The sequence below is a fragment of the Pongo abelii genome, chromosome 13 (genome assembly GCF_028885655.2).
Source record: "Pongo abelii isolate AG06213 chromosome 13, NHGRI_mPonAbe1-v2.0_pri, whole genome shotgun sequence".
Lineage (NCBI taxonomy): Eukaryota > Metazoa > Chordata > Mammalia > Primates > Hominidae > Pongo > Pongo abelii.
Window position 1 is genome coordinate 66,579,197 of NC_071998.2, and position 22,264 is coordinate 66,601,460.

The 22,264-nt window shown below is 37.3% G+C and overlaps 1 protein-coding gene across 2 annotated transcripts in view; it reads left to right on the top strand.

Annotated features, from left to right (window-relative positions):
* The window catches only part of PCSK5 (proprotein convertase subtilisin/kexin type 5), a 467,874-nt gene that overhangs the window by 243,857 nt on the left and 201,753 nt on the right, over nt 1–22,264 (top strand). For both annotated transcript variants that reach the window (XM_009244528.4, XM_063714247.1), the window contains exon 10: nt 667–770. In XM_009244528.4, coding sequence (XP_009242803.1) covers nt 667–770 — 104 coding nt within the window. The remainder of the gene's footprint in view (nt 1–666; nt 771–22,264) is intronic.

Sequence of the window (22,264 nt, forward strand, 5' to 3'; positions counted from 1 at the left end):
CAGTGCTAGTAGCCATAAGAACTAGGTGTCTAAGAACACACTATAATAACTACCCATTGCAAATTAAGAATACTCTTATAGCTGTCTGTGCCTTGGAGCCCAGCTTTGGGTTCTGTACCATGTTCTCTTCCTTAAAAATGCTGAAAATTGGGATGCTGTTTCGTTGAGATTTTTCCATATCCCACATATGTATGCATAGAAGGTTAAACATTGCTAAGTTCTTTTGGTAAATTGCAACTCAATTACCGAACTATTCAATGATTAAAGAAGAAACGTTTCAGAGGCCTTCTGTTTTGATTTTAGCTTACTGTAATCTGATGATTATCCAAGCTTTTATACAAAGAACCACAGCACCATAGTAGGCAGCCATTTTGTTGAGGAAACTGGAAATGCTCACCCTTTTAAAAAACTAAGTTACCCTGACTACAGTCTTATTATTTCTTCAGTTTAAGGTTACATTTTCTGCCTCCCACAGACTAATGTCACTTCTCCATGTTGAGAACAAGAGCGGCATTTGGCATTTGGTTATCCCAAACCCAAATCTCTGACCCTTTGTTTTTAGTACTTTGCCATTTTGATTTTGCTTTTTTAATTTGCTTGTGACTCTCTGCTTCCCCCATCTTTTTTTTTTTTTGGTACAATGATTCTTACCTTGTCTTTCCCCAGTCCGTTTCTGACCTGGAGAGACGTACAGCATGTTATTGTCAGGACTTCCCGTGCGGGACATTTGAACGCTAATGACTGGAAAACCAATGCTGCTGGTTTTAAGGGTGAGAACTTCTTTCATATTCTGTCACAGGCAAAATATTTTTATTTTTCCCCCATTTTAAATGGAGAGCAGGAAATAGAACCCCTCAAACGAAACTTTAAATTTTGTACTGACAAACAAAGAGCTTGATCTTTTAGTAAATAAAAGGCAGGTTGATTTTTTTAAGTTAAAACTACACAGATAAGGGAGATTTCTTTGGCTTCCCACATCATAGGTCAATTTTTTTAAAAGATCGACCAACCCCCATGCATAGTCGGCCTATGGGACCCCTGATTAGTTTACTATTTGCTGTCACTGAATATCTAAGTGATATTTATAATAATGTATTTTAAAATTCCTCACCTTCTATAGGACTACTTCCACTTCAATAATAACTGATATATATTGTTCACTTTAGTGTAGCACTGTTAGTTGCTAAGGCCATGCATTCTACAAATTTTGTTTTTGTTTGTTTTAAATCTTCCACAAAGAAAAGCAGGTTAATAATTCTAAGAAATGTTACTTTATATAAACTAAAAATTCTAATGAAGCTTTATAATGTCCAGTCCTTATGCAATTGTGCACAATATGTAACAAGTACTGAATATTTTCCCATGGCTAATACAGATCATAATTCCCAAAGTTAATTATTAACAGTAGCTATTGTATTTGTTGTCATAGGTAATATATGTTATAATAAAAATAAAATAGCTATATAAAACATATATCCTAAAGTTTAGTATATTTACTCAAGTTGTAAGTGACCTAAGTTATAATAAGGTTTTAATTCATTAATCTAACTTATAACAAACATTAATTTGTTTATATCTATAGACTTAAAACGTATTCCCAAATAATCTTAGTATCATCATATATCTGTATGGATGAAATACAGTGTCCCATAGCACAGGGCACATCTACTTAAAAATTGAGGTTCTGATGGTCAGACCGTTGGTAACATGGTCCTGGGCAAGTCATTTAATTTTTAAGGCCCTAATAATTTAAGCATTTTGGATGCTAAGTAACATTATCTACATATCATATCTTACATATGATCTTAATATATCCTTATATATATCCTTATATGAGCAATATATGCAAATATTTCTGCCAGAATGTGTATTTTTAAAATTACTTGTAAATAATTTATTATAGACTCATGCCGAAACAAAACCTATAAATATCCTAGATAACCAGTGCCACATTAATAATTCTTTGATTAATATCTTCACAGAAGGCTTCACTCTATTTTTAGGAAAAGAATATTTCTCTGCTTTGGAGTATTATCAAACACCTTTCCATGCATGTAAACTATATAATGCAGCAGTGTTCAATGAACTTTTAATCTAGAGTTGTAAATACCTGTTGGCATTGCATTCTCTGAAGCCCAAATCAGGAGATTTGATCCCAAAATTGTAACTGTATGGGCGACATCAAAATTATTTGAAATTTCGGTTGTTCCGGAAAATCCAGGATGTAATTTGCCATATGTATGTTTCATTTTGATTAGCTTCCACATGCTCCCAACTCGTACAATATAAATCCATGAGGCTGCAGGGGAGAGAAGGAGCTGACACATAACCTTAGCTAGTTGAAAGCTGGAATGAACTTCTTAGTAGAAGGATCACAGACTAAGGACATTAACCTCCATGAAGCTGAAGAAACTTTAACCCAAATAAATGTCTTAGTTTTACTTATTCCTTTTTGGTAATTTAAAAAGAGCAAATGGTTCTAACAAAAATGCAGCTCTTTTGAAAACCTCTGTTATTTTAGGAGAGGGGGAAACAGAGGATTTAGACTAAATCACCAGACCCAAACCTGAATCTGAAGGGGTTTGTGCACTGCTTCTGGCAAGGAAGAAATGGTATTTTACTATTGCACGTGGCAATATTTAGTATAATATTTCACTCTTCTCTTAGATGGCTGCCAAGAGTAACAATTAAAGTTCGCTTTTTCACAGATGAATTATTCTGAATGGGCTGGGCTCCCAAGTGGGATTGTTTTGTAATTTTGTTGATGGCAAGTCCCATATTTCATCTAAACAGGATCATAATAAGATGACTTTAAGAAAAAAAAAAAAAAGTTATTTTCTTCTCTACTGTAAACATTACCATCCCTCCCTAGAGTCCCACAAATAAATGTGATTAAGGCAGAGGCTAGCAGGAGAAGCAACATGCTTTGGGGAAGTGGAGAATGCAGGGTACTAGGACTGCAGAAAGATGCTATGACTTTTTAGGAAATAACATCTGAAAGAACAAAAAAGAGCTAGTGCTTAGGAAAGGTTCCTACAACAAGAGCTCAACAAGGGCTTGTATTTAAATTAGGTCAGCCGGCTTTTGCAGGTCTTGCTTAGCAGGAATCCATAGTCACATATTTCTCCTTAGACTGGGAAAATGGAAATTGCCTACCTAGAGAAGTGTGTGGTCCTGGGTGCCCTTCTTTGTCTCACCCAACTCAGTCCTAACACTGAGTAAAATATATGCGTGAAATGAATCTGAAAACTCCTGTTCTTCCTTGGGCTTGCTTTTGTTTTCCCAGTGTTGAGTAATTTATTAATAACTTGTTGGAAAAGTAGTTTAAAAAAAAAATAGGAGAACAATTTCACAAATTGCTCAATAGGTACCTGCCAATAATAGGGACATCAGCTTCCCCCATCAGAATTTCTTTCTCATCAGGTAAAGCAGAAGCCACTTAGAGTAGCAAACAACTCAGTTTTGGAGTTCAGACATCACTAGACTTGATAGTCTTTGTTATCACTGATAACTTCAGTAAAGCCAACACCCCAATGAATAGTCTCTACCAAAACCCTACCCAGTCCATTTTATCCAACCTCCTTACATTTCTTCAGACATACCCCCATGTCCTACATCCTAGGCAGACAGCAGGGCTAGATGATGTGTGCAGCCCTCCTGAAGGCAGACTTGATCCATTCTTACCCACATGTGTTATGGACTGGAACAGGGAAGGGTTTCTCGTCCTGAAGCAGCTGCTGGCTTGGACAGATTCTCATTCAGGCTAGGAAGTTGGCCTTGAACAACTAAAGAATGTGGCTTTCTGATGACTCATCTCTGTTTCTCTGAGAGTGGGATTACCCTGGAGGTGCTCACTGATGAGCTAGGGACAGAGAACTTTCTTCTTTTTCTGTGCCCTCCTTATAAAAGCACTCTGTAAATGACCCTGTAATGAGATGACCTCACAGAGAGGGAAGACACATGTAAACATTCTTATGTTAATGGCACCTTAATTTTCAACAATTTTAATCAAACTAAGATTATTCCGTCCTGCTGTTTCTTAAATAATAATAACAATCTCTTATAGTATAATTAAAATATCTTTTCCAGTAGATTTGTTTTTCAGAATAAACATAATCTGATGAATACATACCTATGGAAACTGACTGAACATTGTTTGGCCTTGTTCATCTTGTGAATAATCCTAGCTAAGTTTCAGACAACAGCTTTTGACTTTAAACCTCCTCCAGAGATAGTTTTTTTTAATTAAATGGTATAATATCATGTACCTATCAGAGAATCTACTTTACATTGCCCATGAAAATAGGGAATTATTTGCCTTAGACCAGATGAACAGATGTGATATTCTGCCACCAGAGAACTGAAATCCAAATTCCAGTATTTTGCTTCTGACCAGTATTTGCAATGCCAGAAGGTGACTTTGGCATTAAGCTGTTTGGGGTTTTGTTAATATTATTTCTTTCCTCCCTTGATCCCTTCCCTTTCTGCTTATGAAAAGTCTTTTCTGTTTTGTTTTGTTTTCTATTCTTTCTAATTCTCCCTTGTGTTCCCTAAAGCATACAAATTAGCCATAAAAGTGAAGGCTTTTGCCATTCCAGCTGGTTTTTCTTCCTGGAATTTAATGGATGTTATCTCTTCATTTATTTATTTACCAATATTTCCTGAGCACCTTCAGCATGCCAACCCAACACATGTTGAAGTGAGCGCAGAAAGTGGGAGGGGAAGAAACGTCAGGGACACCATGGCATTGACTAATCTGACCTGCCCTGGTGTAACTTACATACAGAAACAGAAATTTACACTCCATCTCTTTTTTTCTTTAGTCAAGCCCCAACAATCTGCCAGGTCATGTTAGATAAGTGTTGATGATCCTTCTCTCATCATCTAAAATTCACCTTAATGTCGGCAGCAGAAGGCATCTGCTATAGAGAATATCTTCTGTGGTGTCTGATGTGTATTTTGACCAGCTCCATTTGGGCGTAGAGTATATGCAGATCCATAGAGCCATGCGGAAGACTTTTAAATCAGGCATTTTTCGTAACCTATGGCTTGTATCATTTCAGGAAGAAGTTAGCTCTTTCTTGTGATCTCCTCCCTTTTAGTGCTATAATCTGAGGAAACTGTAAATCCACTGACCTCTCCCACGAGTGCCTGGGCTGTGCAGGCTGATTCTTGCCCCAAGTCCTTATCTTTGGTTTGGGTGTGAAGTTATAATTATAATTGAATGCATGCAACATCAGTGATCTAGTTTTCTTTTTTTCAAAGTGTTTATATTGGATTATATGACTGTATACAGTTAAACTCTCTTAAATCTAGGAACAGGAATAGACATCAGATAATAAATTAGGACCTTCTGTCATCTTTACTAGGCGAAAGAATGAAAAAAATGTCATTGAAAATCAAAAAATGACAACTAAGTGAGAGAGGTTACCACGCCTTCCATTTCACTGCCCTCCCAGACTATGTAAGTCTCTTTTTTTCTACCAGCATGTTGCTGAAACCTCCCCCATCCCCACTGACTCTTTCTTTGACCACAACTAAACTACTAGATTTTTTTTTTTTTTTTAATTTCTAACTGATTACCCACCGTGGGGAAAACAATTGACAGTCTAACATGACTTCTTAGCCTCTGAGGCCTTAACTTTTAATAACCTGTATTACTTTTAATTGCCATCATTTTATTTCTACTGGTAGGGTTGATAATTTTAAGATGTCCAATATATTTTTAATACCTACCTGTCTTGCTTTCAGTTTGTAACACTTATTAAAAAGAATTCAAAGTGCTGAAACCATTAAGCATGCTGTGTGTTCAATCAAAATGAAAGGTTTTGAAATGTGCTTCTGAGTTGTGTTTTGAGTATAAAGTGATTTCTGATGTGTTACCATTTGAAAGGGTAAAGTTTCATTTTCCTTTATTATTTCACTGTACAAATAATATTCCATCTTCGCCACCTACTATGCTGATACACTGTTGGTAGCTATGATTAAAGCTACATAATGCACTTTAATTGGTAGTGTGTACATTGTGGTTTTAAAGAAAGGTTGAAGTGAAGTGGTACTCATCTGGTCAGTGTCTGAGGTGGTATTATCAGAAGAATTAGTTGCTTGACTCCAGTCTTGAGGCCTTTCCTACTTGAAAAGACAGAGGGAAGTAAATACATTTGATTCCACCTAATAAAATGTGCCCCCTGGAAATGCTGCCTAACATATTTTTTTTAAGATTCTGTTTTCTACCATTGTGCTCTGCGAACTCATACCCATTTCATATTTATTGACTGAAACTCTTTCATTTTTGTATTTATTGACCATTGTGTAGATGAGCTTATCTTCTAGCTCATTTACAAAAAACAAAAACAAAAACCAAACAAACAAACAAAACAATGTGAATCACACAGAATTCAGGAATTTTACGCTTATTGTTTTGCCTGGTAGATGATTTACCCAAACATCTCCATGGGAATATAAAAGCTCTGATAGCAAACTCTGCTTGGTCATGGCTTAATCCAGAGTCTTTCATCCAAAATGCCCACTTGTCTCATCAGAATGTTCAACTCATGCCTACCAAATATGTGACGCTCAAAAATATTTTCTACAAATGAAAAGTGATGTTTTCTCTGTGCCTGTCCTTGACTGAATGGTGGTATTAGGTTTTTTAGGCTTTTGGGGGTTTCATTTTGTTTTGCCCTTTCATCCCTGTAAGTTTTAAATGCATGCGGTTTCACACTTAAAACCCATTCTCAAAATAGAATTAAAATGATGGTTGCACTATTTGCCTGTTATCTCTATACAAGATGTAATTAGTTAATGAAGAGAACTATGTTTGGAGTGGTTTTGTGATTTTGCCAAAATCTTAAGAGCCTTTAAATTCTAGAAGAAAGTCTATTAGTGATATTTTCTGTGGCCTTTGAGGAAGCCAATTAGAGTTTTTGTACCTTGGTTTTTGAGGAATGTGGATAGCTAATACTAAACATAATGAGAAGAATGAATTGAATGAAAAGTGCTTTGAAAATGGAAAATACCAAACAAAAAGAGTCTTAAAAGTATATCTTCATACATGAACCTTTCTACTCCCTGAAATGAGAATAAAGATGCAGAACTGTGATGTGAATTAGAATTTTTGGGGGGTTGAAAATTAATTCAGTTACCTGGAGTGGGCTAGAGAAAATATATCAAGGACTTTATAATAAAATTATTACTAATATGGCATCAAAGTTTTTTAACCATTAATCGTGTATCAATGATAATGCAACTATACTTAAATTCTGTTTTGCAAATTAATTTAAATGTTTAAATGTCACCTTAAGTTCAACCTACTAAATCTTTAAAGCTGTAATTAATTGCTTCAACTTAGGAACTAATGATAGAAATCTGAACTGATTGTAGCCTATCAACAGCCTATCAACTCTAGTAATTGATATTCAGTGTAAATCTGTGAGTTTAAAATATGATTTTTAGCAATGTGTAAAAGCATCTACATTTAAGAGAAAGTAGACGTCTCTTTTGTGTAATCACCTGAAGAAATTCAAATCTCTAATTCTAATGAGGCTGGACTTTACCTAGGTATTTGTAAAACTCTTCTTTCAGCACATGACTTTGACTATTCTTAATAACAACTCTTAATATTTTGTGGTTGTGGTTGATATTTTAGGCAAAGATATATGTCGTCAAGCTCTAAGCTTGTGATTATAGAGGATGATGTCAGTCCAAAAGTGTATTTTGACTATAAAGTAATGAAATTGAACCACTCATAATTGGATTCTGAATCCAGTTCCAAAATAAGATGCCCAAAAATGATTTAAGTCAAGAGAGTCTTAGCAAAGTACACACACACACACCCCTCTACATTCTTTTTACAGCCTATTTTAAAATTCAACAATCATTTTCTTATTTGAGGTTTTGTATTTATTTAAAACAAAAAATTCACTCAGCTCTGAACTCAGTGGTTCAGTGGTTGGGCTCCAGAGTCCAACAACTTGGAAGTGAATCCCAGCTTTATACAGTATATCTGGTAATCTTCATACATTCTTAATCAGCTTTATTGAGGTAAATTTACATACAATAAAAAAGCACATTATTTTATGTGTACAGTTCAGTGAGTTTTGACACAGGTGTACATCTGTGTGACCATCACCACGATCGAGTTATAGAAACCTCTGTCACCCTAACGAGTTATTCTCTGCTCCTTTTTCATCCTCTATGCTCCTTTTTCATCCTCTACCCTCCTCCTGCCCTGGCAACCACTGATCTACTTTCTGTCCCTATAGATGAGGTTGTCTTTTGTAGGCTTTCATATAAATTAAATTATTTGAAACCGGCTTCTTTCTAGCCATATAAGATTTTTGAGGTTCATCTGTGTCATTAAGTAAGTCAGGCATTCCCACCATAAAAGAGAATGAGATCATGTCTTTGAGGGAACGTGGATGGAGCCGGAGGCCATTATCCTTAGCAAACTAACTCAGGAACAGACAACCAAATACTACATGTTCTCACTTGTAAGTGGGAGCTAAATGATGAGAACTCGTGAACACAAAGAAGGAACAACACACACTGGGGTCCACTTGAGCAGGGAGGGCGGGAGGAGAAAGAGGAGCAGGAAAAATAACTATTGGATACTGGGCTTAATACCTGGGGGATGAAATAATCTGTACAACAAAGCCCCGTGACGTGAGTTTACCTATATAACAAACCTGCATATGTACTCCTAAACCTAAAATAAAAGTTTAAAAAAAAAGTAATGTTTTAAATTTTTAAAAGTATATCAGGCATTCATTCTCTTTTATTGCTATCTAGTATTCCACTGTATGAATATACCACAATTTCTATACTCATTCACTTTTTCATGGAACATTTTATTGTTTCTGGTTCCGACTTAGTATGAGTACAACTGTTCCAAATAGTTACGTAAAAATCTTTATGTGGACAAATTATAATTTTAAAATACTAGTCAGAAAAGTCCTCTTTAATTTGAACATAAACCCTGAAGAATAAGGGAGCATTCCAAGTGGCTAACTAGATATAGAGCATTTCAGGCAAGATGAATAGCATGTACAAAACCTGTTCAAAGAAAAGCAAGGAGGCCATCCTAGCTGGGGTGGAGTGAGCAAAGGAAAGAATGAGGAAAATTGTATCATATAAAGAATTTAATGCCTCTCTTCATTCATAGTATATACTTAAGTAAAATTATTTATGAGCTATATGTCGTGCATTCTAATAAAACATATTCAGTTAATATTCTGTTCAGATTTTTGTAAGATAAGAATCCAGTATATTTTATATAGAGACACAGATGTAGATGTATATAGAATTATATCCATTAACATGGAATTTGTGTTTTCGAAATGAAATTTGATCCCTAGCACTTTCAAATATTAGACTCACTACATTATAGTCACATGTCTCTTGTGACACTTCTTTTCTCTTCTTTGTAGTCTGTTTTCTCTAATTTGGGCTATTTTCATTTCATATTGTCAGCGATTTTAGTTGATGGTTCTGGATAAATTATTAACCTTATTTTCTCTTTTTTATAAGATTACTTGGATTTCAATAAACAATAAATGGCCTCAAAAGTGTTGGAAAAAGCATAATCTGCCAATGATTATGAATTATATTAATGACATATGCCTAACCTAAATAAAGCATAAATAAGTACAGTGAGAGGGTGAAAGATGTTTGAGAACTTGAGGGTTACCAAAAGTTGGGGAACCAAGCTTATCTGGAATAACGTAGTTTCTTTTAGTTTAAACAAATGCCTTCTTTTGTTTGTGTTTCTCAGGGACTGGAAATTATAACTGGAGGAGACAGCTATGGTGAAGGCAACAAGTCAGGGGAAGGGGCAAAAGAGAGGGCTCAGTGTACAAAGAGGACAGGTATGGTGTGATGAGGAAAGTAATCTAAAAGAAATCAAAAGCAAAGCTACTTGAATCCTGCAGTTAGGAGTTCTCATTTCATTTGAAAAACATTTTGGAGCCGCTGCAGTGATTGAGAAAGTGAGCTAGATAGTAGTAATGACTTTCAAGCAAGTTGATTCAAGTTGCTAGTCTGATGTCAAAAAGCATATTATTTCTTACACTGATGGTGTGAATCCATTGTTCCTATATGTCTTACAAAATGGCATGTATGTAAGAAACTGACTGGTTGAAATGAAAGGAAATTGTCTTGCAGTGATCATTTTATATTATCTTAGTATGCAATTATGTATTTGTGACTTTAAGACTGAGACATTCAGCGAAATTTTTTATCACCTCTTGGCCTTCTTCTAAATGAGGAAAGTTGTGGAGTTGGGATATATAATCATCTTTGCTACATCCCACTTTTTCTTTTTTTTTTTTTAGAAGAAGTGCTTTTTGAAATGACTCTTTAATAAATCCCGGGCAAAGGGTGTGGTGACAAGATTGCTTCTTGAAAAATGTCAGGTCAGAAATTGTGCTTTGAGAAGGCTTCACATATTTCCTTTGACCAAAGTCTTTTCGTTGGTTGTTATTGCTCACCATGACCTCCGAAAAGCCATCTAACTTCCCATATTTGATTTCTTTTTAGCATACAATTGTAGTCTTTGTATTTGCCATATAACCCCACAAAGATTTAAAGAAAGCAAGTATACATAATTGTGGTTAGCATCTTGAGTTGCTGTACACCTATTATGCAAGCAGAATGACAGAAGCACTTAGGGTTTATAAATGACTTTTCCTCCTTCCAAAGTATTGTATTCATATTCTTTTTCTCGGCCATGAAGCCAACTTAGAATTTTCAATAGTCTTAAGAAGCTGTATTGTTTTTCTGAACCCACCAGAGGTTACAATGTATATGCTTTCTTAATATACTGTGTGGGATGGTTTTGTCAGGAAATCATCTGCTTCTTTTCATGTTTTACCTTCAGAAGTATATTTACAGCCAAAGTAGAAGATATGTATCCAGCTTGGTTCCAAAGTGCAATTCTATGCATCTTAGAAGCCTAAAACTCCCACTGAATTGCAGTCACATATCATGAAAGAATCAGAGAAGATAGCTAAAAACATGAGAAATGTCTGATTGTTTGACAGAGCTGCCACACTTGGTTGCATAGGTTGTTAACTGCACAAGGGAGCCAAACTAAAGGGTTGAGTGGGTGGGGACAGAAATCTGGCCTTGGATCCAGTCACCAAGGAACGTGCCCTGCAGTGGGATGATGTCCACCTTAAGGAAAGAAGTACCTTTCTCTAATCAACAGAAGTCCCACATGGGCATCCCCGTTGCATGGAATTCTGTTGTGATTTCTTCCAGAGCTATCAAAGGCACAGGTATCTTTTAAGAAGTATGCATCCAGAGATGGTTCTGTTCATTTTAATCTGCAGCCATTGCTTCAGTCTTGATACCCACAGAACCTATTTCTTCATTGGCAAAGTAACTCAGTGTTACTAGAGTCAAATAAAATTTTGCAATATCTGGCCAGGAGCGGTGGTTTATGCCTCTAATCCCAGCACTTTGGGAGGCCAAAGTGGGCGGATCACGAGGTCAGGAGTTCGAGACCAGCCTGGCCAACATGGTGAAACCCCATCTCTACTAAAAATACAAGAATTAGCTGGACGTGGTGGCGGGCGCCTATAATCCCAGCTACTCAGGAAGCTGAGGCAGGAGAATCGCTTGAACCTGGGAGGCAGAGGTTGCAGTGAGCCAAGATTGTGCCACTGCACTCCAGTCTGAGTGACAGAGCAAGACTCCATCTTAAAAAAAAAATTGCAATATCTGTGGCTATTTCATCACTATCTTTATCACCAGCTCTCTAAACAAAGTTTGAAGTAAAATCTCAGACTCTTAAGTGAGCATAAGTGCTAAGCACAAATCTATAATTCTTTTCAGGTACTTTTTTTTACATTCAACAAAAATAATGGAAGCTTCATGAATTCAAATGTATGATTCTTTCATTTGAGTTCCAGTAGAAGTTTCATATTTGGGGTGGAATGCTTGTAAACATTGGCATATGTTGGATACATGAGCCCAGAGCAGGGGTGAAAAGGCTTCATTTGAAGTCCTCCATGATTATCATCAACCTGTCTTGTGAAAATACCCCCCACCCAGCTCATTTTTTCTACCAAGGAATAGAGCTTTAAATGTGAAAGGAATAAACTGTGATTGAGGTAAACACGAGAAACTCTCTTATTGAAATTAATACATGCATATCAGTTTGGATTCTGGCATCAGATATTCCTAGCACAGACTGCAGCACCAGTTTCATATCCCACATCAGGGACAGAGGGCTCTAACTTGCTGTGACCACACTGAGACCATGGTAAGTGGGCACTGTGGAAACTAGTTGAGGATCAATAAGAGGGCCCAGATAAACAAGATGAAAGGGGGCTTATGATTACATCTTTTCCAAATTTAATTTTACTAAAGATGGCTTAGCCTATCCTATTTTGTTATCTAGAGAGATCTTTATATTGGTGCCAATGTCTGTAATATAAACCAAATCCAAAGGCTCAAAAAGAAATGCTGAAAATTAATCCTTCCCTGGTTCTGTGCATGACTTCCAAGGCCACTGCACCTAGCACTATAAAGTGAGACTCCAGGCAGTTGCTTTGCAGAATCCATCTGGATACATCTTCTGGGAAATAAATAGATCCAGACTCTTTTTTTTTTTTTTTTCTTAGAATCTCAATTCAGTCTCTTTACACATGCTCACATCTTGCTAGCCTTTGGCATTTCAAAGCAATTAAACTTCTATCACATGTCCCAGTAATGGCTTCAACAGGCTTCATTTTATGGTGTTATACCAGAAGACACAGTTCTCCCTGAAATTTCCAGAGTCATCCTTGAAAGAGCCAAAAAGAAAGCTATTGTGATCACTGCTGGATGTTAACAAATGGGAAGGTGCTCTATGATACTCAATGTGATTCTTCCATCTATAAGTGCCTGGTTAGCTCTAATAAAAAAAAAATAGCCAAAGCGTGAATATAAAATAAAGTATCTTTTCCATATTAATATCTTCACACTCACAGAAAATCCCTGATAGAAATGACTGAAGAAGGTCATTTCTCAGCAAGAATATGGGAAAGCATTAGGGACCAGATGTTAAACTTTCCTTCCAAGTCCAACATATAAATAAATAAATATATATATTGCACATGATGTTTTAATGAGTTCTGAAGTTTTGAAGATGAGAGCAGTACTTTGTGTGGTTGACTTGGAAAAGATAAGTTATGTAGATGATTTCCTCATATGTTTTCCCCCTTTATTACCTTGCAGGATTATTCTGAGGATTATGATTGATTTGAGTACCTTAGTGGAAAGAAATACTGTATGTCTTGTAGACCACAGTAATCAATGGATAAATATGTAGTAGAAAGAAATTCTGAAGACTTGAGCTTGAGTTTCTATGACTTTGCACAAGTTCTTTTCATGTTCATGAGACCTAGTTTCTTCAGCTAGAAAATGTGAATAATACTATCTTGCTAATAAGATGATTGTGAAGATTTTATTAGCTACTGTGTAATAAAATACATATGTAAGATATGAATTTTGCCTCCCCTGTAAAATTTCCCGTCAGCCTCTCATTTTGAGAAGCATGCTCAATGCATTAAATGTGCTTCAATTGTAGGGGCAGTAGGATTCAGAAATAGACAGATCAGTGCATTTTCTATTTTCACCTTTGTACACTGAGCATGATTTTTCATCTCAACTCAGTCAAACCCGGATTCTTTCCTAACAATGCCGTGTGTACTTAACGCCTTAAGTAATGTGCATTCAAAGAAGGGAAGTATCTAGACCGATCTGTCCCTGAAGTGTGAGTGATAATGCAAGTCTAGGTTAATTAAGGGAACTTTTATCCTCTCAAAATGTTTCTGTAAGAGAAGCAGAAATATTTGGGATAACCATATAAAAAGATACTGACATCATATACTGTGCAGTCAACTCTCATTTCTTTTGCTCCTGGCATGAGGGAAGGGGTATTTCAGAATCATGCCTAGAGAGTCTCAGGATCTATGCTGGAGATGTTAGCCTAATTAATCAGACTTTGCCAGGAGATGCCATCCCTAATAACCTAAGTGTTCTCAAAGTGTGGTCCCCGGACCAACAATATACCAGCATCACCTGAAAGCATGTTAGAAATTCACATTCTGGGCCTTACCTCAAAACTCCTGAATCATTGAGACTGAGAAATGTGTGCTTTAACAAGTCCTGGGTGATTCTGATACACATGCAAGTTTGAGGACCACTGTCCTAAGTCGCCCACCATATGTAATGAATTACCTTCTCTCCTGTGCATCTGGAAGTGCCATCCCTAGAAGAAACGAAAAAATCGTCTCTCAAATTGTGTTTTTCCTGCTGTTTCAATAAGGAAGTTGTGAAAGGTTTCCCCAAACATCTCTTGTCAGTTGCTGAGCCATTTGCTCCCAGCCACATCTGTTCTCTTTTCTGTCAATTGGACCATGACTCTATGTTTTCAAACTTTGTATCACTCTTAAAGGGGGAGAAAAGAAAAAGAAAACCTTTTCCATTCTACTGCCTTTGTTCCATCCCTCCTTTCACAACTAAAAATTCCCAGCAAGTAGTCTGAATTAGCTGAGTCCATTTCCTTAGTTCATTCAGTCCTTCTGTAATTCTTTGCAATCTTGTTTCTACTTTGTTTCTACTTCCACCTTTGAAGGGAAATTATTCTACAACTTTGACCCATCTCCTGCTTGCCAAATCGGAAGACCTATTGTCTTCCTCTAGGATTCATGCTCTAGATCAACCCAATCTAGATCTCTCTTTGTTTTTAATGATGCAAAGATATAGCCCTGGTTCTTTGGCTCTTTACTTATTCTTTTCTCCCTTTCTTTAACCTTAGCCATTCCCTGAGGTCTGTTGCTTAGAGAGGGAGAGAGGGAAGGAGGGAGTTTCTCTCTCCCTCTCTCTCCCTCTCTCTCCCTCTCTCTCCCTCTCTCTCCCTCTCTCTCCCTCTCTCTCCCTCTCTCCTTTCCTCTCCCATCCTCTTAATGCCACTGCTTTTCTTTCACATATCTGCCTTCTTTTCAGTTACAAGTATCATGTCTTCACCAAAGATTTTCAATTCTACGTCTTCAACATTGACTTCATCCATTACCAATCTAGAATCTCTGCACAAGGCCCTCTCTATGTCATTTACAGCTGAGAACTTCTAAAACAGAAGCCATCAATCATCTTTCACAAAACAACTTCTCCCCGAAGCTGGCCTCTGTTGACAGGGGATACCCTTCTGTCCGTCACCCTGTTCCTGACTCCTTGGTCACCTCCAGTTTTAATTGCAAAACTCCATTGCTTCTTCCTTACCTGATCTCTCATTTCATTCACCATTTCCATAACCTGGTTTATGATCTCACATGCCTGCACCATGGCAATAGGTTCCCTGCCTTAGTCCTTCTGCCTCTGATATCCCGTATAACAAATCCCAGATTAATCTTTCCAGAATATCAATTCAATTATGTCATTTCCTTGATCGTTGGCACTCATTGCCTCCAGAGTAAATCCAGCCATGCATTCCAGGTCCACACAGCTTCCTTGAAAATGTCACCATTCCAAATATTCTGGTCTCATTACCTTCTCTCCATGAATCCAAATCTTACTGAAGGATTTAAGGGCCATTCTTCTAAAAGAACATCCAGTTCTCAGTAATGGCTTACTTTTCATAAATTTTACAGAAATTTCCCTACTGACATCCATTAAGCTTAAAAATCAGTTGAGTTTTATGAAAATAAAAGGGAATGCTCCTGAGAAGCCCACATAGTGGCAGAAACTGAGAAGGATATGTGGTAGCTTTCTTCCCTGTGAAATAGTGACATTCCCAGTGACAAGGAATAATTTTTCTTTGTTTGCCATCATCACCTCCAGCAGTGGGTGAAGAAGGCTCCTTGTGAGGTGAGCTGAGGGATGTGTAGCTGGATGAAATAACCAAATCTTTGTAATTACTGTTAACCACTGAGTAAACAGGCACTCACTTGAAATAAATGTCAACTAAATTTTCTATTCCCTTATCTTACGAGAACTTAAGGGAAAAGCAAAGCAAAACTAAAGGAAAATTAAATAAAGAATTATCTAAAAGCAATATGTAAATAATCCACAAATAGGAATTTTGGCTGCCAGCTAACCAAAATCCTATTTCATTCATTGTTTGCTCAAGTTTTACATCAAGAAGATCTAGGCTGGGGAACTGACATGTGGTCAATCTAATCTTCAACTAGCCTTTACCCAAAGGCCCTGGTAGTACATTTTTTATCTTGTTCTCATCTTTGTCCAGACAGTCATTCCTAAAAACAAGCAAAAATGGGATCTGGATATGATGTGGGTTACATGGCTGGGTCTCCCCAAGCTGGTATAGTAGTTTTCCTACTCCTGTTCAGGAAATACCCATCAATTACCTTAAGCGAATTACTTGCCTATTGTAACCATGCTGGGAGCAAATAAATGAAGACTGGTCAGAAGAAAATAAGAAAATAATCTGACACTTTTTTCTTTTCTTAAAATGGAAAGAGGCCCTTGACAGAAAGCAGACATATCTCCTTCTTGTTTTAACTCTGCAAATGAAACAAATAGTAATAAATATGTTTCTATATGTTCATATAGAATATAATAAATTGTGTGTGTATATATAAACATTATATTCCTACATGTGTATAATGAAGTACATTGTGCGTGGAGAAGAGGAACTCAGCAGTATTTTCCTGAACTCCATTTCCTTAGTCTATACTGAAGAGCCTTTCTGACTATGTACAGCTGCTGATCAAACCCATCCCCAAGAGTAGCTTTGAAGTACAGGCCCAGGAGACAGTATCTGGAAACTTTCCACGTGCAAGTTCTCAGTAGCGCTGGTGACGGCTGGCATGTTTGGATCTGGCTGGAGTTGTTATGAGAGCATGAGATTTTAGGAAGAGCAAGGGAAAAATAAAAACAAACCAGGCAGCCGGGCACAGTGGCTCACACCTGTAATCCCAAAAGTTTGGGAGGCTGAGACGGGTGGATCACCTGAGGTCGGGAGTTCAAAACCAGCCTGGCCAACATGGTGAAACCCCATCTCTACTAAAAATACAAAATTAGCCAGGCGTGGTGTCACATGCCTGTAATCCCAGCTACTGGGGAGGCTGAGGCAAGAGAATTGCTTGAACCTGGGAGGCAGAGGTTGCAGTGAGCCGAGATCACACCATTGCACTCCAGCCTGGGCAACAAGAGTGAAACTCCGTCTCTAAATAAATAAATAATAAATAAATACCAGGCAGCAGAACACAGGTGCCAGCTGCCATGTTTTACTACCCCAAGGGAGTCTGCATTTTTGCACTGAGCAGCAGAAGAAAGCATTGCAACTATAGTTCTGAATCTCTCTCTAAGAAGCTCATGCTCCTTTTGCACTGAAATATAAGAGTACGCGTAGAAGAGATAGCGGAGGAAGGGAATAAGACAGAGGAAGAAGTAGGTGTTTCTGGGAGCATTCTGGCTTTCCACTATCAGATATTTAGGTGTGAAACTGCTGACATGAGACTGAAAAGTATCACTTCCCACTTTTTCTTTCTTCCGTAGGAAGTTTCATTTTGTTTTCATATTTAGCTGTTTCTTTTTACATTTAAAAAAAAAACAAAACCATACTTAAGTGTTTACATTATGCATGTGGGACGATGGCAACTTGGGAAAGCGTCCCAGGTCCTCTCAGTTTCATGCTCTCCTCCTGTCCTGCACATTTGGCCTGGTTTGATTAGTAGGTGAGGGAGGCACAAGGTCCCTGGTGGGAGCAGTTATTTCAGAGCAGGTGGTTCAGCACATTGAGGATCAAAGAATCCAAAGGTGCTAGGACTGCAACAGCTGCAGGCAGCTCTTTGATCTCTGGTTCGGAATTTCTACCCAGCCCACAGATCAAGCAGCCCTCCTCAAGACGGGAATTTGGGTAACTACCTTTTATTCTGGTGGTTTACTTATAGGTAGATGAGAATAGCAACAACTTGATTGATGGCAGCTGACACCCAGCAATCATGGTTGTCTTTGAGTTCTCCTGCAGTCTGGTCTCACCCTCTATTCCCTGCACACTTACCACTCTCCCCTTCCCCTGCTGACTATTCACCCGACTGCAGGAATGCTGGTTTCCTCGGTGCCTCAACGAACCACAGAAGGACTTAATTATCTAACCAGGATGCTCAGTCCTGGCCCCTGCGATGTGCTACCTTCGTCCTCCACCTAACTAAATCCTACACATGCATGAAACCACAATCCAAATATGGATCACTTTCCCCTCAGGTTACCTTATGTTACTGCAGATCGTGGCTCACATGGATTGAGTACTTACTATACACCTGGTTGCTTGATAGCCCTTGTATTTGACTGATTTCTTACTCTTTGGATATCCTTTTATACTTACAGTAATTATGCAGTTTGGTGCTTTTAATTGTTTCTCAAATTATAAAGTTATTCTTGTCTCACCTCCTACTTGAGTGAGAACACAAATTATTTTCTGTTGCATTTGGATCTCACTGTTGAGTACGGTGTTGAATACAGAGTAGGTGCTTTACAACCTGAGTGATATAATAATTAATTGGATCAATTATTAGCTTATATTGGTGAAGTATATTGAAACTGATGCTTTCGAATAATCAAATTACTGAATCTAATTTATCAGCCATGTTTCATATTTTGATGGTTATGTGCATCCGAACAAATAGAAATATAGGTGCAGGATGCCTGACTGCCCTCTAGGAACTAGATTATTGATATTAACAGTTGGGAGAGTACTCTCTCTCCATAGTACTATCACATTCCGATTTCAGTTGCACGTACGGTGACGAGTCTCCTGGTTTGCCCAGGAATGAGGGAATTCCCAGGGCACAAGCATTTCAATGCTAACATCAGACAGTCCTGAGCAAATCTGGACATTTACTCTCCCTGGTCATAAGGAATAGGAGATATTTTAGCTGGGCTTTTACATTAAATACTCAGTAATGGATAGTTGTTACTAAGTTGCATTTTTTCAGGTACAGGCAAAATTTAAAATTTCTCCTAGGCTCCTTGGAGAGAGTTTTTGTTGCTGCTTGTTTGCCTTATTTTATTTGTTTGCCCTATTTTATTTATTTGTTTGCGGGATGCTGCATAACACTGTGTTTTAGCAGAAAGGTCCTCTTTCACTTTAGGAAGCTCAAACTGTTTTTAACCAGTCAATTCCTTATAGAGTGATTTACTCACAATCGTGTTAGTGTCATCATGAAATATCCATTCAGTGTAATTTTTAAAAAATGTTAAATAGCTGGCTCCAGTAAGGACAGTCCACTAAAAGAGATGAACATATACCCAATTTTCCTGGTTACAGCTTCTTATGCCCAGAAACTTCTATTTTTTTTCCTGCTGAGCTTTCTAGCTTATCTTTAGAATAGAGTCTTTTAGGCCTCCTAGCTAAAGCTGTTGCATATATTAACTGAATCTGCTTTCAAACTATGCGATTACCTACTTGTGTGCCTAACAATTATCTTCTCTCAGCACTCCTGGTCTCATCAGAAAATAAGAATATACCTGCCAGAGAATATTAACTGTTTTCCTGTGTTCTCTTGTCCATCTGACTATTCCAAGCAAGGAAGCCTTTGGATACCTTTGAATAAAAACTAGCTGTACTTCTGGTGCAAGATGAAACGGCTTTCCTGAGCTTATGTGCATAAATGAGCCTATTTGTGAGACCTCAATTGATATCTTATACCTATCAAAATGTAAACAGCCCTGAACTCTAAAGGAATAGATATAATGGTAGGCAAGTTTTGCAGACCTCCTTTATTGAAACAGAGCTTGTCCTACCTCACTCCACTAAAAAATAAATTTACTTTCTGAAATGTACTCCAGTAACTCTGTTTCAAGATCTTTAATTATTCTGTATACATAACTTGTTCCCTCAATTATGTTTTTAATATTTGATTTTTGAATTTTAACTAAGATTAAAACTGAATTGAATGTTTCTGCCCCCACTCTTAGGAATGAAAAATTCTATTTGAACTGGTCGGGATTCCTGTTCACACCAATGTTAATAGTGCTCTGATTTCATGGAATTTTGCATTTTACACAGTGCTTGCGCAGAATGGCTTCCACTTGATCATCATAAAATTATATTCAGGCTCAGCTTTTGCTCTGAACTGGGCGTGAGAAATGTGCATAAATAAGATTACTTTCGTTATGGAATGGCCGTATCGTAACCAACTGTTGCATGGTATATTTGCTATAATTGTACATTGTAAAATGTGAATATTGGCTCTATCCTTGAATAAATTTCAAATGTTAAGGGTGACTTTACAGAAATCAGTAATAAAAAGAACAGGCCTCTTAATTTCCCCTTACAATTCCCTGGTAAACACTTTATGACACTTGGTGAATTAAATAACATTTCTCTTCTAGGTACCATTCATTCATTTCACAGATATTTATGAAAGCCCTGCTCCAAGCCAGGCATTTCACAGCCCATGGAGAGAATCATATTCTGAACCCTTGGGAGCCCGTCAGGGTAACAGTAGATGTGCAAGACAGACTTGACTCAAATGGTCACCAAAAATGTCAATGTTTCTCTCTTTGTAGGTCATTTTAAGTATGAACATTTTACATAAAAAATTGTTAGTTCTTCCAAACTGCATAATGGTTCTTTCCCCTATTGACACCAGATTTTGAGGGAGTTCCTCTGCCCAACACATTTATTGTGCAATTTCCCTTATTGACTTAGTGACCTTCATTGATCTACTCAGCAACCAGTTTTCTTGTTCACTAATATTATATTAGTATGAAGTTTTATTCGGTTGATCAGTCTGCAGTTTAACTGTAGTTAGTCAGCCTCTTTTCCGAGCATCTACTTTGAGTGTTTCGTGAACAGACATTGTCTCTGGAGGGTAGAAATTGAATTGGAAAAGGAAACAAATTTATGGCCTTCATAAAGTCTCAAGGTGCTTTTCTACTTAACTCAAGTGGTTGTTTAACAGGCATGAAGTGTTTTCTGTGTCTGATTGTTCATGTTAATTTATGTCCTCATGGTTGTTAGGTGGATAGTTATGGAGGAGGGGAGGGTGAAAACAGGAGCCAGAGCAGCTGAGTGCAAGCATGGCCGCTCAGGTGGGGCATGTATCTGGTATTGCAGTGACAGCTCAAAGCCCTGGCCCTGTCCAAGTCCCCACCTCCCTTCTCCACACCCCCAACATGCCAATCAAATCTTTCATCTTATTTCCCTAAACTGAAATAAAATGATGAGTTGTGCTAGTTTAAAACCACTTGACACTAGCATGGGGGATATTTAAGGACTGGTTGGAGGTAGAGCTCCTGACATAACATCTTTGGTAAAAATTTCAATTTCCCCAGGGTAGGGGAAAAATACCGTCAACTGTCCATGACGACCTGGTGTATAGGCTATGGTTAAATGATGAGTAAGAACATAATGATTCTCATGAACTTTTACAAAAGATCTCCACAGTTTAGTTCCTTAAGCCCAAATTTGACATTTCTTCTGTATCATGTGAGTACCTCTGTCCCTTTTTAATTACCCCTCATGATGTTACAGAACTGAAACTAAATATTCAGAATTGTTCATAAAACTTATCAACTTGTGATAAGGTTTTTGATAATTTTCATTTTGTTTATTTTCTGGATAAGATGTTTTACAATGAATATGCTCAGTTTTTAATTTAAAAAAAATAATAAAAATTGCAGAAGTACCTGTATAAAACTCCCACATATATCTGTGCCATAGCAAAGTAGGTTTACTTTTTTTATTTAATATGTCGTATCTGGCTAAGTACCTGATATTAAAGTAAAGAGACCTTACATTCATATGTTTCTTTACACATATTTTCTCACATGGAGCTCAGTGAACTTAATAATGTAGATGAGATAGATCATAACATCCCCAAACAAGGAAATTGTGTATTATTTTCTTGTTTGCTAAGAATTATGTGATTAGCAAATCACATAATTAAGGCAGTATTTTTTCATCCTAGCACAGTGTTCGTTTTTATATACTATAATTTATTTGTCCTCTATGTGCATCAAGTTCTGTTAACATAGAACATATAAAGAAACAAGACCCAGTTGCTGTCATCAACCAGTTTATAATGCAGCTGGAGTAAAAAGACATATGCTGACAGAGAGAGTTAATTGGCAATGCAATTGATGGCACAGATAAAAGGTGCAGTGCCTAATAACAGTGTGTGGCACATCAAAGGCATTCAAGAAATGATGGATGGATGGAGGGATGGATGATGAATGGATGAATGGATGGATGGATGGACAGAAGGGCAGATGGATTGACAAATTAATTAGTTACCAGAGTAGAAAGGAG